At 49.8% G+C, this 22,556-nt stretch overlaps 1 protein-coding gene across 1 annotated transcript in view; it reads right to left on the bottom strand.

Annotated features, from left to right (window-relative positions):
* Positions 1 to 22,556, bottom strand: part of BRD4 (bromodomain containing 4) — a 93,697-nt gene that overhangs the window by 19,528 nt on the left and 51,613 nt on the right. Inside the window, exons 3-9 of the mRNA XM_072786938.1 lie at positions 17,742 to 18,060; positions 13,903 to 14,040; positions 12,423 to 12,558; positions 10,080 to 10,369; positions 8,928 to 9,290; positions 7,184 to 7,312; positions 821 to 1,030 (exon numbers count right to left, since the gene is read on the bottom strand). Of these exons, the coding sequence (XP_072643039.1) occupies positions 821 to 1,030; positions 7,184 to 7,312; positions 8,928 to 9,290; positions 10,080 to 10,369; positions 12,423 to 12,558; positions 13,903 to 14,040; positions 17,742 to 18,026 (1,551 nt within the window). The 5' untranslated portion in view covers positions 18,027 to 18,060. The remainder of the gene's footprint in view (positions 1 to 820; positions 1,031 to 7,183; positions 7,313 to 8,927; positions 9,291 to 10,079; positions 10,370 to 12,422; positions 12,559 to 13,902; positions 14,041 to 17,741; positions 18,061 to 22,556) is intronic.

Here is a 22,556-nt window from a genome sequence, read left to right as displayed (position 1 = left end):
ACAGAACAGCCATGTCTCCCCACCCCCATATATGTACAACTGACTCTTGAACAACACAGGCTTGACCTGTGCAGGCTACTTACACGTGGCTTTTTTTCCCCAATCAATACAGTACTATAAGTGTATCTTCTATTTCTTACCATTTTTTAACTTTGTTAATGGCTTACTTTACTGTTAAGAATACAGTACATAGGGACGCCTGGGTAGCTCAGTGGTTAAGCACTGCCTTTGGCTCAGGGAATGATCCTGGGGTGCCAGGATCGAGGTCCACACTGGGCTCCCAGCATGGAGTCTGCTTCTCCCTCTGCCTCTCTGTGTATCTCTCATAAATAAATAAAATCTTAAAAAAAAAATACAGTACATAATACGTGTAACCTATAAAATACGTATTAGTTTACTATGTTATAAAGTTTCTGGTCTAGAATAGACTATTGCTAAGTTTTTTTGGGAAGTTAGACACAAATTTTTCGACTACACACTTATTTTTTTTAAAGAGTTTATGTATTTATTCATGAGAGAGAGAGAGAGAGAGAGAGAGAGACAGAGAGGCGGGGAGACAGGCAGAGGGAGAAGCAGGCTCCATGCTGGGAGCCCGATGTGGGACTCGATCCAGGGACTCCAGGATCATGCCCTGGGCCAAAGGCAGGTGCTAAACCGCTAAGCCACCTAGGCATCCCGAGGCCAGCACTCCTAAACCCCACATTCCTCAAGGGAACCAGTGGGAATTCTGCTTCTGCTGGAACTCAGAACTCCCATCTTGTGGAGACTGCCCAGTCTATGGATTCTGGGGGACTGGGAATGGGGCCGCCCACATCCTTACCTGCTCCTGGAGCTCTGCCAGCCGCTGGGCTCGTTCCTCTTCAGAGTCATCAGTGGAGCTGTCACTGTCTGAGGAGCTATCACTGCTGCTGTCGCTGGATGAGGGTGGGGCCACCACTTTGGTGGGGGGTGGCACCGCCGGGGAGGACACGGCCACCACAGGCTCCTCTGGCTCATCTGGCATCTTGGCAAAGCGCATCTCAAACACATCCTGGTGGGGGAGAGAAGCCATGCCCGTGAGGGCTCCCAGGTGCCCAGGCATGTGTGATGGCACTGCCGAGGATGTGGCTTAGCATCACCACAGCCTCTTTGGCGGTTGGGGTGGACTCAACAGGAGGTAAGTGGAAGGGTCAAAGAGGGTTGGGCTGATGCTGACCACCCCCAACCAAACCTGTCCACTAAGGCAAGGAGTGGGCCAAGGCCCCTTGCCAGCTCTTTCAACACTCCTCACAAATTTCACTTTGAAAAGAAATGTGTTTCTGACATACTCACTACTCCCTGGAGACACAGTCCAGGTATGTACGTATGGCCCAGGTTATAGGAAGCAGCTGGGCTCAATAAGGACATCTACCTAGAGAATGCAGATCAGATGGCAGGTCAAAGGAAGGACCCACAAAAAGTGCCCTGAGGCTCTTGTTAGGTTGGTACTTACTCAGCACATCCCAAAGAAGCCTTCTGGATGCCAGGGCCAGACACCAAGAAACGGCAGTGAACAGAACAGGAGCCTCTGCTCACCTGGGGTTCACACTCCTCCAAGGAGGTAGGGTCTCCAGTTTGAGAAAGCATTCCAGGCAAAGGGAACAGCACATGCAAAAGCCTGCCCTGTGGTAAGTGTGCCTGGCACAGAACCCATGGCCAGTGAGGCAACAGAGCCTCTGCTACAGTGGGCAAGGGTCTGAATCTACCTCCCCACTCCTCATATCATCTCTGGGGCATGTAACCGAGTAGAGCCATGCCACTGGCTGAGGTGTCTCCAGGGCATGCCCAGCAAAGTGTAAAAGTTATAGGAGAGTGACTGTGGGGGATGTTGAGGCCAGGCTACAGGAGGGTGAGGTACCAGTGACACAAGTAAAGGCCTCAAAGCTATTAAGCACGGGATCTCATCCCAGGAGACTGACGTCTTCCAACTCTTTAAGACCCAGGAATCTGATGGAACTCCATGTGGGGTCATAGAGCTTGGGGGCAGCAGCTCTGCCTGGGCAGCCCGGTCCAACTGTGTTCCCTCACCAGCAAGCTGGCAAGTCCCTTCCTATCCTGAGGGCAATGTGATCATAAATCCAGTGATGACAGAGGACAGCAGTGAAAGGAAGAGAGCTAGCTTCCCAGCATGATTTTAAGACCTGCTTTAAGCCTGGAAAAAGTTAGTCAACATGGTGTTTTATACAAGAGAAGGGCCTTCCCCAAGTGTGAGTCAATACTCCAGCATAGCCCACAAGGCATGGGAGGGTTGTGGAATCCAGTTCTAGGGCTGCTGTGTCAAACAGACTACACTCAACACAGCTGGCCCTAGAAGCCTCTCCTATCTCTGGAAACATAGCTTCAGGTCACCCCTCCCCAAGGCAGCTTGGAAAGGTGACCCAGGCAATAGAGTAGGTTCATCCACAACTGTCGTGCTGTCCCCTCGCCTCTAGACAACCTCAGTTCAGCCTCCTCCAAGGCAGCTCCTCCTTTCCGCAAAGTGACGACCTAGATTTTGCTGTCTAAATAGTTTTGCTCCTAGACTAAGTACTGAAAGAGTAAGTAATACCTTTTTAATACATACAGAAATAAATTCTGGAGCAGTTCTGAGAGCAACGGAGAACACACACACAAGGAATGAGCAGAGACAATCACTACCCAGGCTGCAGAGGAGACAGGGGCTCACACCAGAGCAGGGGCCCCACGGTGCCCTGGATATGGGCAGCCCTAGGTCACCAACAGACCCACAAGAGCATCCATGAAAAGTCAGGCCTGCTGCACAGAGGAGTGTACCTGATGTGTCAGGACCCCACCAAGAGGGTGGCAGGTACAGCCAAGTACTCAAGTGTTGCGGGGAGGTGAGCCTTTACCAGGTGGAAGCTGCCTTGTGCCACTTATCTATGTACCCCAGTCTCTCTTGCCAACTGCCAGATAGCATGATCCTTCCCACAAGGACATTCCTGCTCCTCCGCAACAGACTGTGGCTGTTGTGAAAAAGGCATATGCGGGGTCGGGGGTGGGGGGTGGGGGGGCAGAGCAGGACTCATCACTCTGGGGCCTCTTTCCTCTCTCAGGGTATTCTCGGGCCCTGCCCTGCCAAGGTCCTAAGACCACAAACAGAAAAGAGCACAAGAGAGGAATCCAGGCAGGCTAGCTGGGAAAGCATTGCAGGGCCTACAAGCTGGGGCTCCTGGCTTCCTGGCCATGCCCAGCTGCAAGACCTGTCCTCTTTCCACTTGCTCTGGCCCCAGTGGAGGACATCCTGGGAAATGTACTTGGGCCTGAGTGCCAGTGAGTCAAAGGCTATTGCAGAAAAACCTTCCCGAGTGGCTGAGATAGGTTCTGCCTACTGGGGTCTGTTGAACAGTAAACATAAAAGATGTGCTCCCTGCCTTTAAGGAGCGAACACAAATAGTCGAAAAGTGTAAGTGTTAAGGTAGAAACAGCAAAGGGATGGTGGAGAGCTTGTGAGAAACTTGAACACTAAGGATGAGTGGGGGACATGATGCCAACAGCTGCAGAGATCCAGCAAAGATGGCTCAAAAGGAGACAAAAGTGTGACACATGAATCCGGCCGCGCATCCTGTTGGCCAAGTGGAGAGTGGGTGGAAAGGGTGTAGAGCCAGGCAAGAGGGGGGATGCCAAAACCAAATGTGATGCACCTAGGTCAAAGGTCTTGTGGGGAGGACAGAGACGGTGAGGGGTGGTGAATACCAACAGCGAGTATTCTCTAAAGGAACAAGGTCTCAGGCCTCCCACACTAGGGCCTGTAGTGCCTCCAGGTGGACCGAGTTTCTCTGCCTGGCATGCCATCACCTCCACCCACATTGCAATTCTCAGCATCAATTAGCAAAGCACACTGGTTTCAGAGCATGTGTCTCCTCTTACTAGAAATATTCACTGGGTCATCTACTCTAGGCTGCATCATTTTCAGCCTAGTGGGAAGCACACCCTTCTCCCCCCTCTAGTTAAACCAGCTGCCGGAGTGCCAAAAGGTCAAGCATGGCCAAGTCCAGATGTGGCTGTGGGGCTTGGCCATACCTGGGCATATCAAGGCCCAGAGGATGGGGGTGGTGGTGAGAAGATGCAGGCAGTGGCAGGCCACTAGGTGTGCCAAGTGCTGGAGATGCAGCCATGAGTGGACACAGAGAAACACACATTTACACACACCTCAAATGCTTCCTGCCTCTGGGATCTAATGCAGGATATCCCAATGCAATTTTCATTTTTCCTTGCTGTAAAAATAATTGCATACCACCTTGAATTTGCACCTTTTTTTTTTGAAATAGGACTCTGGTAATCTACATCGGTACCAAATTTCCTAAATGACTCCTCACTTCCTGACAGAGCAGAGAGTAAAAGACAGTACCACCAGCAGCTCTGGGCCCACCAGGTGGGTTGATGGGCCTTAGCCCAAGCCACTGGTCAGCTGAGAAAACCCATTACCCAGATACTCCTGGCTGTCTCTGTGACTGTGGCTACCAGGTGGTGGGATGTGAGTTTTCTAAAGGCCTGGAATTTAGAGACTGGAAGAGGAAAGCAAAGTGGATCCTTTCCCATATAACTTTCCATGTAAACGCCAGTCCTTGGGCACAGTCTACTTAAGAAGAGGCAGGTCTAACATCTCTTACAGAGGCAAACAAGGACTGGGACTTTGTTCCTCCTCCTCTCTGGACAATCTAGCCATCTAAAACATGCTGATTCAGGAAAGCTTAGAGAGGGAGAAGGAAAAGCTTGAAATGCCATAAGCACAACTACCTCCCAGACAAGAAGCCTTTCACATTGGCTCTGCACTTGAAGCCGATACTTCCACCTGCCTCACAATAATGGAGAAGTGACATTACTTTCAGTAACACAGCAATACACCCTGAGGCGGGCAAAGCAGGCTAGGGGCAGAGCGCTGTGCCAAATGGCTCATCCAGGCACTGCCCTTGCCTGAAACAGACCCTCTTTCAGGGCAAGGACCTCATCCAGTCCAGCCTGGTATGTGGAATAAAAATGTTTAGAAAGAGGCTACAATGTGGGAAAATAGCTCAATGCTCTTGGTACGGGTAAACCTTATGTTTGGGCCATGTTCATGTAACTCTCAGAAGGAGAAAAATGAAGAAAAACCAAAACACCTAAGCACAGAAATTAGAGATGGAGAGCTAGAATATATTAAAGGATTCTTTCTCTTCTCTTTTTAAAGTAAAGTAGTTCAGAATAGCAATCTTGGAGGTAACCTGGATGGCTCAGCAGTTTAGCGCCGCCTTCAGCCCAGGGCGTGATCCTGGAGACCTGGGATCGAGTCCCGCGTCGGGCTCCCTGCATGGAGCCTGCTTCTCCCTCTGCCTGTGTCTCTGTCTCTGCCCCTCCCCCCAGTCTCTCTCTGTATCTCTCATGAATAAATAAAATCTTAAAAAAAAAAAAAAAAAAGAATTGCAATCTTGGTGCTGGCAGATAACTTGTTTTGTTTTAGCTGTTTGCATGAGGGAAAATAAAGGGTATGAGTTATCTGGCCAAAAGCTATTCCACAAGAGGAGGTTGAAGACACAGATCTGAGGGCACCACTGGCAGCTGGTGGCCATGTATGAGAATTGCCATAAAATGATAAAGCCTGAGCTCCTTTGAGGATAGGAAATGGAGAAGTAAACAGTGAAAGAGCAGCTTTGGGAAGAAAGCAGAACACCAAATTAAGAGCTCTACCCCCCCTCCGGAAAAATAAAAAAAAAAGGAAAACCTCAGCGAAAATAAGATCAAAAAACAAACAGGAGAAACTATAAGAATTTTTGAGACAGAGTGTGCCATTTAAATAACAGTGGCCAGGTTTATTCTAGTATTAAGTTTTTATCCTAAGAGATTCAGGACACATCCTTGGACTCAAAAGCAGCCTCAGACCCAGACAGGGGCCAAGTAAAGGAACAGAGACCATGCCTCAGCTCTAGTGTGAGGGGGCAGGAAACACTATGATGACAGTCTGGGACAATGTTGTGGAGCTAACAGAACCTGGAGGCAGGAGGCCCCTGAGAAGTACAGACTCACAGGTTGCCAAAGGCAAGCAAACACTTCTGACCTGGAAGCATTCCACAGATAACTAGGAAAGCCAAGTATGAGGATCACCCCACCCCTGCGCCCCCCAGCCACCAGGTGGGAGTGGGACAGGAGATGTGCAAACCAGCACTGGGCTCCAGCCAGAGTGCCCACCCCCTGTGATGACAGGTGATCCAGCCCAGGGCCTGCTCTGACTCAGAGCAGAAGCAATCCAGGGTCTTGGGAAGAAAAGGCTGGAAATTATTATATGTGTAATTTTAAATAATAATAATAATAATAATAATAATAATGACAGCAAAAGTACTAAATACAGACTTTATTCTCCATATTTTTAAGTTTTTTTTTTCTTTTGTAATCTTTACGCCCAACATGGGGCTTGGACTCATGACCCCGAGGTCAAGAGGTACAGGCTCCACTGAGTGAGCCAGCCAGGTGCCCAATTCTCTGTAATTTTTAACCCCTGATCTTTCTACCCAAAGATAAACCACTGTTGAATTCTGGGTATATTTTTCCCTTTTTAAATAAAGCAAAGCGAAGTTAGTTCACATGTTGTGTGGTCACCCGCTTCCTCCCTCCCAACCACAGGTGCACCTGACAGCATGCATTGTGCGCCACCTGAAACAACCTGCAGGGGCCACCATCCCCAAGGGCACCCAAGATGGAGATGTGGCCTCATGGAACGCCTACAAGCAGCCACTCCACAGCTAGAAGGCAATAGATTTCAAGGCCCTGGTGAAGAAATGTCTACAGGTGAGCAGTTACTTTAGCTCACAGCTGTGTCAAAGCGTCTGCCTTACAAGAGTATCATTCACCAACGTGAGATAGGTCTGTTTTGTAGAAAGGCATGCACAGCACATGAATTCTTGGCCAAGGGCAACCAAATGCAGGTACAGGGCAGGGGGCTTTCAGTGGGACACCCCAGAACAAAACCCAAGATGCCCAAGGCCCAAACTAACTATCCTGCTTTAATTATAATGAAATAATTTCAATGTAAAAAGACACATTATCCTGGCTTGAGTCTATCTTCAAAACAACACGGCCTCATACCAAAGCAAATGAAAAAAATAAAATCTACAAAAGCCCATAGAGGCCTGGCACACCCAGGACCCCAGCCTGTCTATCACAGGATGTGCTCAGAGCTTCCTCAGAGCCTCACCTGGAGCTTGCGGGCCATGGCTACCACCTCATGGTCGGGAGGGTTGTACTTGTAGCAGTTGGAGAACATCAATCGGACATCAGCACCAAATTCCTGAGCATCACGGTATTCACGGGCCTCCAGTTTAGACTGAAAATATAAGACAGGTCCTTGTTGGTTATGCCTGCCCCTGTTCCAATGGGTATGTGACAGCCAGGAGGGCTATCTGTAGGAGGAAGATGGCTTCTCAGTAGAGCAGAGGAGAGGTCATCACCTTAGTTCTCTATGTCAAGTGGATAAGGAGACACTCAGAAGCAAGTCTCAGGGCTGGGAAGTACCCTGCTACCATCCCAAATCCACCCACCCTGATCACTATGATGGGCTAAGGGGTAAGTGGACAGAGAACAAATGGAGGCAGAGCCTGTAAGGAGAGGGTTGGGACCAGTTCTGACCTGACATACACCAGTCTTGGTGACACAGGGCAAGACACTGGTCAAAAGGAACACAAGCGGGGGCCCCTGGTTGGCCCAGTTGACTCTTAGTTTCACCTTAAGTCATAATCTCAGGGTCATGAGATCAAGCCCCCATGTTGGGCTTTGGGCTCAGCACGGAGGCTACGAAAGTTTCTCTCTTCCCCTTTGCTCTTCCCCATGCTTGCTCATCAAGCTCTCTAAAATGAATAAATCTTTTTAGTGGTTGAGCATCTGCCTTTGGCTTAAGTCATGATCCTGGGGTCAAGTCCCGTATCAGGCTCCCTACATGGAACCTGCTTCTCCCTCTGCCTATGTCTCTGCCTCTGTATATAAAATCTTAAAAAAAAAAAATAAATAAATAAAAAAAGAAGCAACCCAGGATGCTTCCCAGGTTGATGCCCGGTGGCTCAGCAGTTGAGCGTCAGCCTTTGGCTCAGGGCATGATCCTGGGATCCCAGGATCAAGTCCTGCATCGGGCTCCCTACAGGGAGCCTGCTTTTCTGTCTGCCTGTGTGTCTCTGCCCCTCTCATGAGTAAATAAATAAAAAACTTTAAAAAATCTTTGAAAAATAAAAGTAAGGGCAGCCCGGGTGGCTCAGCAGCTTGGTGCCACCTTTCATCCAGGGCGTGATCCTGGAGACTTGGGATCGAGTCCCATGTCGGGCTCCCTGTATGGAGCCTGCTTCTCCTCTGCCTGTGTCTCTGCCTATCTCTCATGAATAAATAAAATAAAAATTTTTTAAAAAGTAAAAAAAAAAAAAAAAAAAAAAAGGCACACCAGCACTGTACCCTCCCCTCCCTGTCCCATGTTTGGGCAGGCTTATGCCACTCCCAAACAGAAATGCAAAATAGCTTAAAATAAACAAACATAATCAAAAGGCCTCAAAATATTACAATGAAAATGGCAGGATTGTGTGACTCCTACTGAGAGATAACATCAAGACCCTCTCCATGACACAGAGCCTAGCAAAATCACCAACCTTCAACCTCACCTGGAGCATGTACTGTGCAAGGTGCCGGTGGGCACTGGGGCCCAAGGCCACATCGTCCTTAGAGACGATGGCAAGGCTCCTGTTTGAGAAGAAAATCCCCAAGCACATGGTCTTGGAGGTTGTCCTCACAATTCCCAGCAGGGGGCGCTGGGCTTCTTTGAGCTGGTAAGAAGAGATAGTTACTAGGGCACATTCACCAGAGCCCAAGGCCTGGGCCTTCCTCTTGGACCAGCTTAGGAGCTTCTGACCTTCTTTGTCCTAGGAAGACTGGCCCCCAGCTCTGAGGGGGCATCTGCTCACCTTGATTGTGCTCATGTCCATGGGGTGCTTGATGATGTCACAGTAGTCATGCAGACCCAGCGCCTCTACATCCACGGGCTTGTAGAACGGCCAGGCATAGGCTGCGTGTTTCTTGGCAAACATCTCCTTGAGGATGCCACTGCAGCACTTAAGCTGCTCTGAGACCTTGCTGCTCTTATCTGGCACTGGGTGCTGCTGCGAGTCGGGCACATCCTTTTTGGGAGGCTTCACAGGCCGGCTACTCTCCCGCCGGGGGCCCAGCTTGGTGGTCTTAGGCTCCGGGGGTAGTGATGGTGGTTCATGAATGGGGTCGATGGTGGTGGGGGTGGTGGTATCCGCTTTCCTCTTAACTCCCTTCTTTGTCTGCCGAGAGCACACGTGCAACAAGCACGGTCAGAGGTGGCAGCTGGCACAACCGTCCCTCAGATCATTCCTGAAGCTAGGTCCTTTCTAAGGTTCCAACATTCATGGGGAATGGGGCTCAAAGGTAACTCCATGGGTGAAGGACCACGGCAAAGAAAGACCCTCTCCCATCACTCTGCTCTGCAGCTGGGATAGGATCCCTGCCAGTGGCAGGACGAAGCACACACCTGAGTGCAGAACCTGCTCACTGGAGGCCAAAGAAACCGCCCAGAGCAGCTTCCTACTTAATGCCAGGGAAGTCGCTCAGAGTCAAGCCTTGTCACACTGGCCTCCCACAGGAGGCATATGCACAGTCTACATTAGAGGGGAGAAGGGGTCAGCAAGCCCCTGAGAAGTGGGTCTCAACTACGGGATCTCCAGGCCAGCAGGGCAGTAGCTTCGAGGCCATGACTTAAACAATGCATAATACTCCCCAACCCCTGCCCGCAAAATACCCACAAGTGCCCCAGGAGCCAGGAGAGGTGACTGTCTCCTGCTTACCTCTCTGCTATGGAGAAGACAAGGGCAGGCACCAGCTGAGGTGGTAAAAGCCCACCAGTGGCTGGGCTGGGCCACACACACACACACACACACACACACACACACAAGGGCAGGCACCAGCTGAGGTGGTAAAAGCCCACCAGTGGCTGGGCTGGGCCACACACACACACACACACTCTCTCTCTCTCTCTCTCTCTCTCTCACACACACACACACACACACACACACACACACACAGAGGATGCTCACCTTCACAGGCTGTGGGGTGGCCGCGATGATGGGCGGATGGCTCTGCACAGGCTGGGGGTTTGGTGCGGGTGGGGGTGGTGGCTGAGGGGGCACCGGTGGGGGCGTCTGCAGTGGCTGGGGAGGCACCACTGTCATGACGGGGGTCTGGACGATGAGGTCGGGGGTGACTGGAGGGAAGGGGTGAGGTGTGGCCTGCACAGGTGGAGGGTTCTGCTGAGGGGTCTGGGTCTGCGGAGGAGTCGATGCTTGCGTTGTGTTTGGTACCGTAGAGACACCAGGTTTTGCCATCCCTATCAATCGTAAAAGGGACACGTGGTTAGATGCCAAGCCCAACACACGGTGGCTGACCTTATGGGGATAGTGTCACAATATGGGGAGCACACATCTGTGGGAACTTGGCACATAGTGTCATGGTAACTATTTGCCTAAGAGACAGAATAACCCGAACACCCTAGACCTCGGCCAAATTGGTCCACCTGCCCTTAGGTTCTCTGAGAGCTGCAGCACACTGCATTCCACATTTTCTGAGGCGTCCTGGCTTCAAGTCCCATATCAGGCACAAAGACGCCTTCAGGAGCATGGAGGCCTGGGCCAGAGGAGCAGGAAACACATGCTGAGAGTTAGCACCAGGACTGTAGATGGAGAGTGGAAAAATGTTCCTTGGCGCTTTTGGACAGAGCTGTCCTCATTCCCAGAAGCGCTGCCTTCTGAGTAAGCAATTCTGGCAGGAGGCCCGCATCGGCAGCCCTGGCCAAGGTTTCTGGAAACTGGCAAACTTCCACCTCCCTGAGCCACAGGAGGAGGCTGGACGGCTGCTGCCCTTTGTGATCGGCTCAGACTGCCTCCCTGCAGCTGTGCGGGGGAGCCCAAACATACAATACCCTGTGTCTGTCCCATGTGCAGATCAAACTCCTGGTCCTAAGGCACAAGGGCAGGGCTCTTGGATTTAAGGATACTGGACACCTCCTTGCAGGATCCACAGCTAAGAAGTGCCCCTCAGGACCACACCTCCCTGGCTACCCCTCAGAGCTGTCTGGGATCCAGCCAACCCCCTTTGCTCCCGTGAAGCCACCACCTCTAGGCAGGGTGTAGGATGTCAGGTGAAAGCCTTCTGTAGAGAAGCAAACAACTCACAGCGTGGGCCACCCTCAGACAGAGCTGAGGACGGCAAGATGCACAAGGCAGCTGTTCAAGCCTTTCCTAGACAGAAACATTTCATTGTTTCCCCTCCTCCCTCCCCAGCAGCTGCCTCTGGAATCCTGTGTCAGGCTGAGAGACGGGCAGGGAACAGAGTGGGTGCTGAGATGGACAAGGAGGGGAGGGCTTCACTTCGACTTCAGCAGCATCAAAAAGAAGGCCTGGCTCTAACATAAGCATCTTATGGTAACTCAATTAACCAACCTCAAGGTTCCAGGATAGGGATTATTAGTTAAAACTGCCCTTAGCTGAGTTAATTTCTTTTCTCTAAGATGGGATGAAGAATTCAAATAACTTAAAAATGCTTTGAGGGTCACCTGGGTGGCTCAGTGGTTGAGCATCTGCCTGCGGCTCAGGTCGTGATCCCAGGGTTCTGGGATCAAGTCCCACATCAGGCTCCCTGTGGGAAGCCTACTTCTCCCTCTGCCTATGTCTCTGCCTCTCTCTCTCTCATGAATAAATAAAATCTTAAAAAAAAAAAAATCCCTTGAAAAAAATTACACTTATTTATTTATTTATTTATTTATTTATTTGATAGTCACACACACACAGAGAGAGAGAGAAAGAGAGAGAGAGAGAGAGAGAGGCAGAGGGAGAAGCAGGCTCCATGCACCGGGAGCCCGAAGAGGGATTCGATCCCGGGTCTCCAGGATCGCGCCCTGGGCCAAAGGCAGGCGCTAAACCGCTGCGCCACCCAGGGATCCCACACTTTCTTTTTAACTGAAGTCCATCAAAAAGGGCACAGCCCAACTATTTCTACTTTGTGAGAGGTCACGCAGTCCTGTGACCCTCTGGGGCGCATCCACCACTAAGCCTGCCTCCCGGCCCCTGGTCCTCCACTCAATCTGGAGAAGGGGTAAAGACTTGGGGGGGAGGGATCCCTGAGTGGCGCAGCAGTTTGGCGCCTGCCTTTGGCCCAGGGCGCGATCCTGGAGACCCGGGATCGAGTCCCACGTCGGGCTCCCGGTGCATGGAGCCTGCTTCTCCCTCTGTCTGTGTCTCTGCCTCTCTCTCTATCATAAATAAAAATTAAAAAAATAATAAAAATAAAAATAAAAAAAAAAGACTTGGGGGGAGGGAAGGAAAGCCAATCCTTGCTGTTTCAGTGTGAGGCCAACAGGGCAGGGGGCACTGGAGGTACCCTACCTGCTTCTTTCCTCCCACGTCCTCTTCCTTTTGCCTGGACTATCATGATCTCAGTTTCTTCAGTGGGCAGTTCATTGATTTTCTGCAAGAAGAGCTTCTCCAGAGCTTCTGCCATTAAGACTATGTCATCTCCAGGCTGGAAAAGGAGACACGGGGGTGAGAGTCAGAAAGCCCTCACCACCTGTCCAGACGGAGCAAGAGCTCCCCACCCTGTGCCACCCATTCCCTGCTCCAAAGCATCAAGTTATCATAGTTGGGGTCCTTCCCCGACCTGAACCCTAAAGGGCCACAACAGTTATACCACCAGATATCACAGAGGCTCATGTGCCTGAACCAGCACCTGTCTGCCTGCACCTCCCTCTCCATTCTTTTAAGCTCTGGCCTGAGAAGCCATCCTAATGTCTTAAGTATCTAACAAGCCCTGCCAATCACTGACAGAAGCCCTCCTTTGACACAATTCAACCTCATTTACAAATATTTGAATTACACAGGATTTCTTGCCACAGATAAGCTAGCAGGGCTCTGACAAAGCTCCCCAGTGTACCCTCAAGGCAACTCACTAGGGCTGGGGCATTGCCTATCTTGAACTGAATTATGGGTCCCCACTCTGTTGCCTCATCTCCAACATGCTGTTCCCACTCAGCTCTAACCCAAGAACCTCATCTGTGCACATGTCACTTAAACCTAGCAGTGGGAGCTGAGACTTTTAAAAAAACACAGTAAACTTCAAGAAACTCACCTACCCATCTCTTCTGGGCAATTTTACCCACTACACCAGCAGAGGCCAAAAGCTGAGTTCTGTATAGGGTCTCCCTCCAGAGCCGTTCTATATGAAAGGGTTGGTTTTAATCACATCTGTGGTCTGAACTGTAAACAAATGATCTGGCTTCATGGCACAGCCGAGCCGAAAGGGTTGGCTAATGGGGTTAAGAAGTGACCTTCAGGTCTACATGTGAGATCAGGGGACAATTCTACGGCTGTAAGTTGTCAATGGTCATGTCCACAGTTCCAGATGCGGTGGGGCCCATCACACCCTCTCTCACACTGAGTTTTCTATTTGAGCACACCTTTTCATAACTACATTTTAGTAGGCTCCTTCCTGACCACTTTTATCACCCAAATGGGATTTTTTTTTTAATGAGTCTTCACTATCCTCACAGCTTCTCTACTAGACATGCTCAAGAACCAAAATCCCAAGGGCACCACAAGCACATGCTTCAAGCTAACAAGGATGCTTGGAAGTCAAACAAAGCCAGCACCCTCCTCCCGGAAAAAGAAACACTCGGTCACAGGCAAAACCATGGGTCCCATTATTTGTGCCTCCAAATGGTCTCCTCCCATCAGACTAGAATCCCATCCGCTCCCAAGTACCCCTGTCCACAGGCTCCAGATATGCCTGTCTCCATCTCCTCCCTTCCTTTCCCTTCCCCCCCACTTGCCCTCCCCCTCTGGCAGCAGGACATTTGCCACCACATCTCACCTTGTTGTAGATGTAACAATTTGTAAACATAGTGTTGAAGTCCTGGATACATTCCTGAGCATTCCAGTAATAGTTGTTTTCCAAGCGCTTCTTTATTGTTCCCATATCCATAGGTGTTTTAATGATTTTATAGTAATCCTGGAGAGCAAAGAGAGCAAAAGGCCAGTGTCACCTCCCCGGCCATGAAGCACTTATGGTGGGCCTGTGGATCTCACTCCAAGAACAAAGATGAGAGCCGTAGCACAGACTGAAGCTCTTCCACAGTCTCACCAAGCGATCTCAAGGGGGAACCCCCACATAAAGTAAATTAGGGAAGAATTCTTAAATGCTACGTGGAAATCTGGCGGGAAAATGTAAAAGTATGTCAACTGCCCTGGTCTGAGAACAGGTTGTCATTATGGAGATCTATGTTTTTTTCCTATCTTTTTGTGTGTGATGTTAAAATCCTTTATAATTTTTAATAAATAATGAGGAAAACATATAGCCTTTTTAAAAGTGGTTCTTATCTAGGTTCTACTTTTCCCCTACCATTTGAAATGTTAATGTCCATAAAATGTGAAATCGAATGGAAGCAGCATGGAAGCCCACCTGGCATTGGACCCCTGGCTTCTGGGCATACTGAGGAGGACAGAGTAGAAGCCTCCACCTTCACTCAAGTTCATCATACTTCCATCTCTCTTACTAGCACAGAGTCTTTCTAAGGACCCATTAGTAGTACCTGGATATAGTTGAACTAACCAGGTTAATAAGGAATCTGGACAACCTACACAATCCTCAAGTTAAAAAAAAAAAAAAATCAGCCAAGTTAAAAAAAAAAAAAAAAATCAGCAGACCCCACTCCTCAAACCTCTGTATCTTATTCTACAAGTGCCAAACAGAAGGAGCCAGATGGCAGGTATAGATGTTCTAAAGCCCTTCAAATCAGACTCTACTATTATCAGCTTTTCTCTAAATCAAAACCTACCTTAAAACTAAATATTTAAAAACAAACAAACAAACAAACAAACAAAAAAACACCACCAGGTATTTGGGGCAGAACAGGAAACACATCAGGTTTCCAGGTAGAAGAATCACTGAGCCAAGATAGGGGGACCTGTGTGCATCTGGCCCACTCCACTAAGGACTGCAAACTCAAAGGCTCCCGTAATTGAAGAGCCCCAAGTCCGAGCCCAAGTCCAAGTGGGAACCCGATGGCAGAAAGATAGGTTTATCCTTTAGCAAGTGCCAAGGTTTTGCCTGGAAATGGTGGACAGTACTGAAAAGGTGAGCAGAGGGTGTGAGATTTTAAGTTGCTCTGATACCCACAAGAAAGGGACAAAAGCAACAAGCTTACATGTAATGAGTTGCAGAAATCATGGCCCTGATCAGACAAGGGCTGCACGTGCATGCCTGGGTACCCGGCCAGGAGGCCATGAAAACAGACGGCACCAGATTTTCTGTTATATTATGGCTCTGACCACCTTGCCCAAGAGAACCAAGGCCAAATATATGTACCTCAGTGGAAACGTATTTTATTCTATGGCCAGTGATGGTGTCAAGTGCTTGAATTGCCCATGGCCCATCAAGTGGCTCAAGGGCAAACAGGACGGGGGGGAGGGGGGGGCCCGCGGGGCAGGCAAGGAGTTAGGGGCATAACAATCCAACTGTACAGGTTTACTGTACAAAAGAGGCAGGCGTTCTAGTTAAAGTCCAGCAGGGATCGAAGCAAAAATGCAGGTCAAGGTTCCTGGAAGGTGTCAGAAAAAGAAAAAGAAGGAACCCTTCTTTTGGTGGCTGTATTAATATTTCCTCAAGGATGGGGAGAGGTCCCCAGAAAACCAGGCTTTAAACATGATATGGCTCCCAGCTGACCAGCTGTGCCCTGCTTCTCTGGGCCAGCTCCTCGCTCTCCCACCTCCCTGAAGATACCAGATCAGCAGCACCTTTCCAATGGCCTCTTCCAACGTCTAACAGTGGTGGAGACAGAGATTCACCCTTGAGCCCTGGGGAGCCTGGCCTCTACCTCATGGTGAGTGACCTCAAACTCCCCTGACACTGGACCTTACAAACCACCCATACCCGTGTCTGTCCTGCTGGCTGGGACGGTGCCTCCTCAGGGTCTCCGTCCCCCAGCACCCACTTCTCCTCTGTCTTCACCGTCTCAGCCCCCTCTCTGTGTCTTCCTTTAACAAACCAACCCCTCCTCCACTCAGGCCCTGCCGCGCTTTCCCTTCAAAGCCAAATTTCTTGAAATGATGGCTTCGCATCCTCACCTTCTCATTCACACCGTCGAGAATCTGGTTTCTACTTCTGCGTCACATCTTCCTAAGGTCACCAATGCCCTCCTAAAGGCCAACAGGAGGGTCAGGTTGGAATCCTCATCTCTTTGACCTCCCTGCAGCCTCTGAGGTGGGAACTTCGGGGGCTGCTCTCTGCTCGAGCTTCTCCTGGCTCCTCTGCAGGCCTCTCACCCCCTCTCTGGTGTTGTCGAAGCCTCAGCCCCCTTGAATTAGGCCCCTCAGCTTGCTTCTCTCCCCATTCTTTGCATTTTCTCTGGGAAGGTCACCCTTACCTATGGACCCTATATAGCTCGGCCCCACCCAGCCCAAGGTTATGCTGTAACAAGCTCTCCCAAAAACCCACCCACCCCTCTCCGGTGACTGGCTGTCTGCTTCTACTCCTTCTCGTGGTCAACAGCATGAACCGCCTCTGAAGCCCAGATCTGCAAGGACCCTCTTTTACCTCTAACCCCTCTCTTGAGCCAATTCATGATCTAGACCTGCAGTGCCTCCTCCTGACTTGCTCTTCCCAAATGCATATGACACCTATTCAGCAGACATAAATAAGTGGACAGTTGTCACAGACTCAGCAGCTTTCCAGACAGGAAGGGTCACATTACTGTACTCATCCTTCTTGAAACTGGATGCCTGGCAGAGGCTAAGGTTCCTATGCCGGTGCAGTTCTAACACTCACAGACCCTAGCCTGGGTCTACAGCAATAATCACCTAATTCCTCATCAGGGGCTGTATGGGACTTAGCAAATAGCAAAGGTTAACTTAAAGACAATCAGTCCTTGATGCTTTGAAGAGAAGGGAAAAAAGCATCTAACCTGTTTCTTTCCCTGAGGCTCAGTTAGAGATGCAAATTCATCTCCAGAACCATTTGCTAGGGATGTGGGCAAAAGGAAAACTCTCTAGGGAAAGAGAAGAGCAGAGGTACAAAAGAACAAGAGCAAGTGCACTGTGGCTACAACACAGTAGGTGGATAGTGTGCATAGAGGCAGTTGAGGGCACAGCTGCACCCACCCCTCTGCTCTCCAACCAGGATCCCTCCACGTGCTTGCTCCCTGAGAGATATTCCCCTACCTTTTCCTGCCCTGTGCTCTGGGTGATGACGATGATGATGATGCCAATACCAGAAAAGGCATTGCAGCAAACCAGTTCCCCTTCCACAGTGTGACCAACCACTCCACTAATCCTGAGCCAGCCAACCATGTCTGAGAAGTAGGGGGCCTGGGCCACTGATTGTTCCCACTTCAGCTCCCCTATGGAATCATCAGAAGGAAAGCTGCAAGCACTCTTTCACCCCCATTTCAACCTCTCTACACAGTTATCTCCTGGATCCTAATATCTAAGAACCAGTTACTGTGTGCCTCGGAACAATCTCCTCCCCCTTCCTACTTCTACCCATCAGGACTATAGAAATCACTCACTCAAGGGCCTTGTGAGTATTGGGAGTTAGTTCAAAGCTGGGCCCCAAAGCTCTCTCTGCCTCACCCCGACCTTGAGCCCACCCTCACCACTGCAACACAGGAAGACACCTAGAGGACAGCAGCCCCAGGTCCTGCCCAAGTTACTCACAGGGAGGTTTAGCTTGACGGCGTCCACAGGCTGCTGGAAAGGCCACGCAAACTGGTGTTTCCATAGTGTCTTGAGCACCACTTTGAGCAGATATTGCAGTTGGTTCGTCTGCCTCTTGGGCTTGTTGGGGTTGGAGGTCTCCGGGGGCGGGGGGTTGGTGCTGGCTGCGTTGGCTTGCTGGGGTTGGGCCTGGGCCTGCGTTGTAGACATTTGGGTAGTTTCTAGTCCATCCCCCATTACTGGCAGATTTCTTAATCTCGTCCCAGGGCCGCTCTCCGCAGACATGCTACTGATCCCATCACATTCTTCACTGGGCACTCTACAAGGAAAGAGAAAAGCCATCATCAGAAACCAGGAAGCAGATGGGCACCATGCATAGTAACAGGTGGCTGTGACCCCCAAGGGCTGAGCTCCTCTGGTGGAAAGTGGTCAAGCTGACCAGAGAGCCACTCCTTTAGCCACTGACTAAAAGGGGCCCCTGTGTCAGCTCTCCTCAAAGATGCATCCTATAGCAGGGAAGAGATCAAACACCAACAGTGAGGGGCGTGAGGGACATAGTTCAGAGAGTAGAGCTGAGCATGAGCAGGCAAGGGCTGTGGGAATCCATCGGAAAGGGGTAGAATAAGCAACAAATTAGGTTTTCACAACATCTGAGAGGTTTTTTGTTTTTTTAAGATTTTATTTATTTATTCATGAGAGACACACAGAGAGAGGCAGAGACACAGGCAGAGGGAGAAGCAGGCTCCATGCAGGGAGCCCGACGCGGAACTCGATCCCGGGTCTCCAGGATCACGCCCTGGGCTGAAAGTGGCACTAAACCGCTGAGCCACCCAGGCTGCCCCCATCTGAGTTTTTATGGGACACTGCCTGTGTGGGAGAGAGGATGATTTGTGAGCCCCCATATATGTTCTTTACATCAAAATTTTTTGCTCTTGTGGCTCAAGAAATATCGAGCCAAGTCAGTAATTCTGTTTGGTGATTGGGGACAGGAAGGGAGATTGGCTCACACAGCCCCTGTGTGAGTGCTCAAGGTAAAGCCTCACACTCACTAAGAACATTTCCTTGGTAACTGAAAATAATATGTTTGCTGATTCAAGAAATCCTACAAGATAACTGCTGATAACCTAAAAATGAATCCACATTCAACCTAACACTTTATTAACCAGATTTTCAAAGTTTATTTAGAGAGAAATAAAGTGGGCACCTCTTGTGACCTGCACAAGGGGGTGTGAGAAACATAGCTCAATGCCTGTGAGCACCCCATCCTGTATACTCCCCTCACCTGAACGACCCCTGCTTCAGGCCATGCCAACAACACAAATCCTGCCACAAGCATCCTCACAATGGCAACTCTGTGCATCTGGTCCAATTATTCTAACAAAACCACAGATCAGGGGGTACATGCTGTTAAGGCAAACTGCCCTCGAGAAACACACTAACCCACCCTCTATTAACGAGAAGAAACATCTGTTCAAATGTGTACTTATTTGACATTCTTTCTGTGTACCGTGTTTCTGACACTTCTACTGGCAAGAAAAAGGGAAAATCACCTTTAAACTCAGTCCCTGGAATAAGAAAGACTTTGTAATCTAGAAGTCACCTGCATCTAATGAGCATCTCCAGTAATAAACTAGAAGTTGAGTGGGGGTAAGAAAATGTCTCTGGCTGGGAAAGTCAGGCAATGGCTAAGGAAAAAGGGGCAGGTTTTACAATCACACTCTGGTATGGCAGACAGGGGACGAAAAAAGACAAGTTCACTGGCTCTGTCACAGTTTTCTTTCTGGAACACACTTACCACATGCTAGGCACTCTGGTTGCTAAGGAGTTCCTTTATAATTCAATCCAAGCGTAATTTAAACCAAGGTCCCCACAAAGGTTTTTGTAAATGCAGTCCTGGCAAGTTACCAAATTTGAAAAGCACCAAGGGAAAGCTTGCTGTGTAAATGCAACTCGGTGCTGAGTCTCTTCTAGGGGGCTGTGGAAAGCTGGAGCTCCTGGCCTGAGACTGACCACTCCCACACAGGTGTCCTAGATGCAGGGTAAGCCCCCCAAACTGACAAAACTGATTTGGTCAATGAGACAGCATTCCTTCCAGGGTGCTCTGGCTGCTGACTGCAGGTCTAGCTGTCAACTGGCTAGTGAACAGTTAGAGGACCTTGCTACAAGGAGGAGGCTGGTGCAAGGAAGGGATCCAGGTGGGAATAGCCCAAGGCCATCACATGCAAGACCCTGCATCTTACATAGTCTGAGAACTGAAGCCATGTTTGCTTTAAGAGGAAAGACTGTTCTTTAATCCTTTTTCACCAAACAGTAAGAGACCTACGAGTGGCTTTTGTCTTTCCACTGATGGGATGCCAATCACTCAAAACCCCAAACTGAATAATTCGTTAATCATTTAGCTCACAGGAGGCACAACACTGTGGAAAGAAACACTAGTGCTACTATCCAAGGCACTGGAGGGTGGGTTTGTTACAGCAGTGCACCTTAGAGGAGTCTAGATGTGGCCTTTAGCATCCAGTACTAAGCTCAGATATTTAATGAGGCCCAACTGTGTCCAAGACACCAGGTGAGTATTTATAGTCTGGGCCCTCTCAGGGTCCTCCTGAGATTGGAGAAGGGGAGAGAAGCTCGTATGGCAACCTCTAAATATGGGTGTGCCCTACCACGAGAACACCAGCCCAGGAAGAATACTTACAGGGACAGTAGGTGTGAAGCCATTTCCTGGTACCTATTGCACGGTGCTAAAGATGGGGAACTGGACAGCACTCTGGAAAGCCCCCAAGTCAAGAGTGGCGCTCCAGAAGTTCAGGACAACAAAGGGGCATTTCTCCCTAAAGCAACCTCACTTGAAGGTGGGATCAATGAGAATCATCGTGGACTACAATAGTTTCCAGAGGCAGATGTGACTGGATAGGCCTGCTCCAGACTCTGAAGACATAAGATACTTCCTCTCTCCCATCAGGGGTACTTCTGGTACAAGTCTGGCCAGAATCAATGGCCATGGGGTCCTGGAAAGAAGTGCTTGCGTCATGAATCAAGGCAGGACAGCAGGGATGGAGGCACTATTGGTGGGAGGGAGGCACATGAGGGCTGTATGAGGTAAGCCCAGTTGGAAGCTAAGAAAGGACAAGATTGGCCCTGGGGCCCAGTGACTTTGAGTAAATGCACCCAAATGAGAACAGAAAGGAGGTCACGTATCGATCCAGGGAGGGGAAGCATCCAAAGGGTGGGATAAGGTGTGGAACCATTAGAAAGAGCTTGCTCAGAAGAGAGAACAAGGAAAGGGGAGGGGTAGTGTGTGTGACACCATGGAGCCAGGCTGAATTACATATCACTGAGTAGGACATGGGGAGAAGGAAGGAAGTACTCTGGAAGCTGCATTCCAGCCATGCATGGAAGCCTTCACAAAGTATGCCTTCATGGCTGAGGTGAGCAGCAAAGAAGACAGAGAAGGGTTTCTCCAAGCTCAGAGATTTAATCAATAAAGAGTGGGACCTTAATCTCAGAGAAGCAAGGTCTACGGCCACCTGAGTGTGACATGCCAGGGCTCAAGTGGAGCTGTGGGAGGGTTCACAGGGCAGCTTTAGGTGGATGGCATTTAATCACCCCTTGTGTGTTCCTGTTTTCATTTCACTCATTCCAGTGTTGACAAGGAAGAGTCCCTGTCTGGTGCCAGTGTGAAAAGTTGTGCACAGAGGTGTCAGCAGACAGTATGATCATCTACACAGAATTTAACAATGCTGTTTTGTTCTCACGAATATTTTTACTCATACTCATGTGTGGCTCTTGATTCAGTTACCTTTTAACATAAAGGTACTATAGGGGCGCCTGTGTGGCTCAGTTGGTTAGAAGCCTGCCTGCCTTCGGCTCAGGTCATGATCCTGGGTCCTGGGATCCAGCCCCACGTCAGGCTCTCTGCTTGGCAGGAAGCCTGCTTCTTCCTCTCCCTCTGCCCATTCCTCCCTTGCTTATGCCTAACTCTGTCAAATAAAGAAAATCTTTTTAAAAATAAAAATATGGGCAGCCCTGGAGGCCCAGCAGTTTGGCGCTTGCCTTCGGCCCAGGGTGTGATCCTGGAGACCCGGGATCTAGACTCGCATCGGGCTCCCTGCATGGAGCCCTCCCTCTGCCTGTCTCTGCCTCTCTCTCTGTCTCTCATGAATAAATAAAATCTTTAAAAAATAAAAAAATAAAGGGCATAAACAAAACAGTAAACTGATTTAAAAAAAAAAAAACAAAAAAAAACCCCAGGGGATCCCTGGATGGCTCAGTGGTTTAGCACCTGCCTTCGGCCCAGGGCTTGATCCTGGAGTCCTGGGATGGAGTACCACTGCAGGCTCCCTACCTGGAGCCTACTTCTTCCTCTACCTGCCTCTCTCTCTGTGTGTCTCATGAATAAATGAATAAAATCTTAAAAAACAAAACAAAACAAAAAACTCCAAACCTCTTGTCTCTGGAGGGGAGCCAGGCAAGACCCAACTGCAGGCTCCAGGTGGAGAAGCTACTGGGTCAGGAGAGTTTGCAGGAAACTGTGGGGAAGAAGGGGGAGAATGGGAAGCTGTGCATAGGACTGCAGAGACTTCGGAGCACTCCCTCAAAAATCCTCCACAGGGGCAGCCCGGGTGGCTCGGCAGTTTAGCTCCACCTTCAGCCCAGGGCCTGATCCTGGGGACCCGGGATCGAGTCCCGCATCAGGCTCCCTGCGTGGAGCCTGCTCCTCCCTCTGCCTGTGTCTCTGCCTCTCTCTGTGTATGACTCTACTGAATACATAAATAAAACCTTAAAAAAAAAAATCCTCCACAGGTAAGTCGATGA

Source organism: Canis lupus, chromosome 19, assembly GCF_048164855.1.
Source record: "Canis lupus baileyi chromosome 19, mCanLup2.hap1, whole genome shotgun sequence".
In the NCBI taxonomy this organism is placed as follows: Eukaryota; Metazoa; Chordata; class Mammalia; order Carnivora; family Canidae; genus Canis; species Canis lupus.
This window is presented reverse-complemented; position numbering and strand designations above follow the sequence as displayed.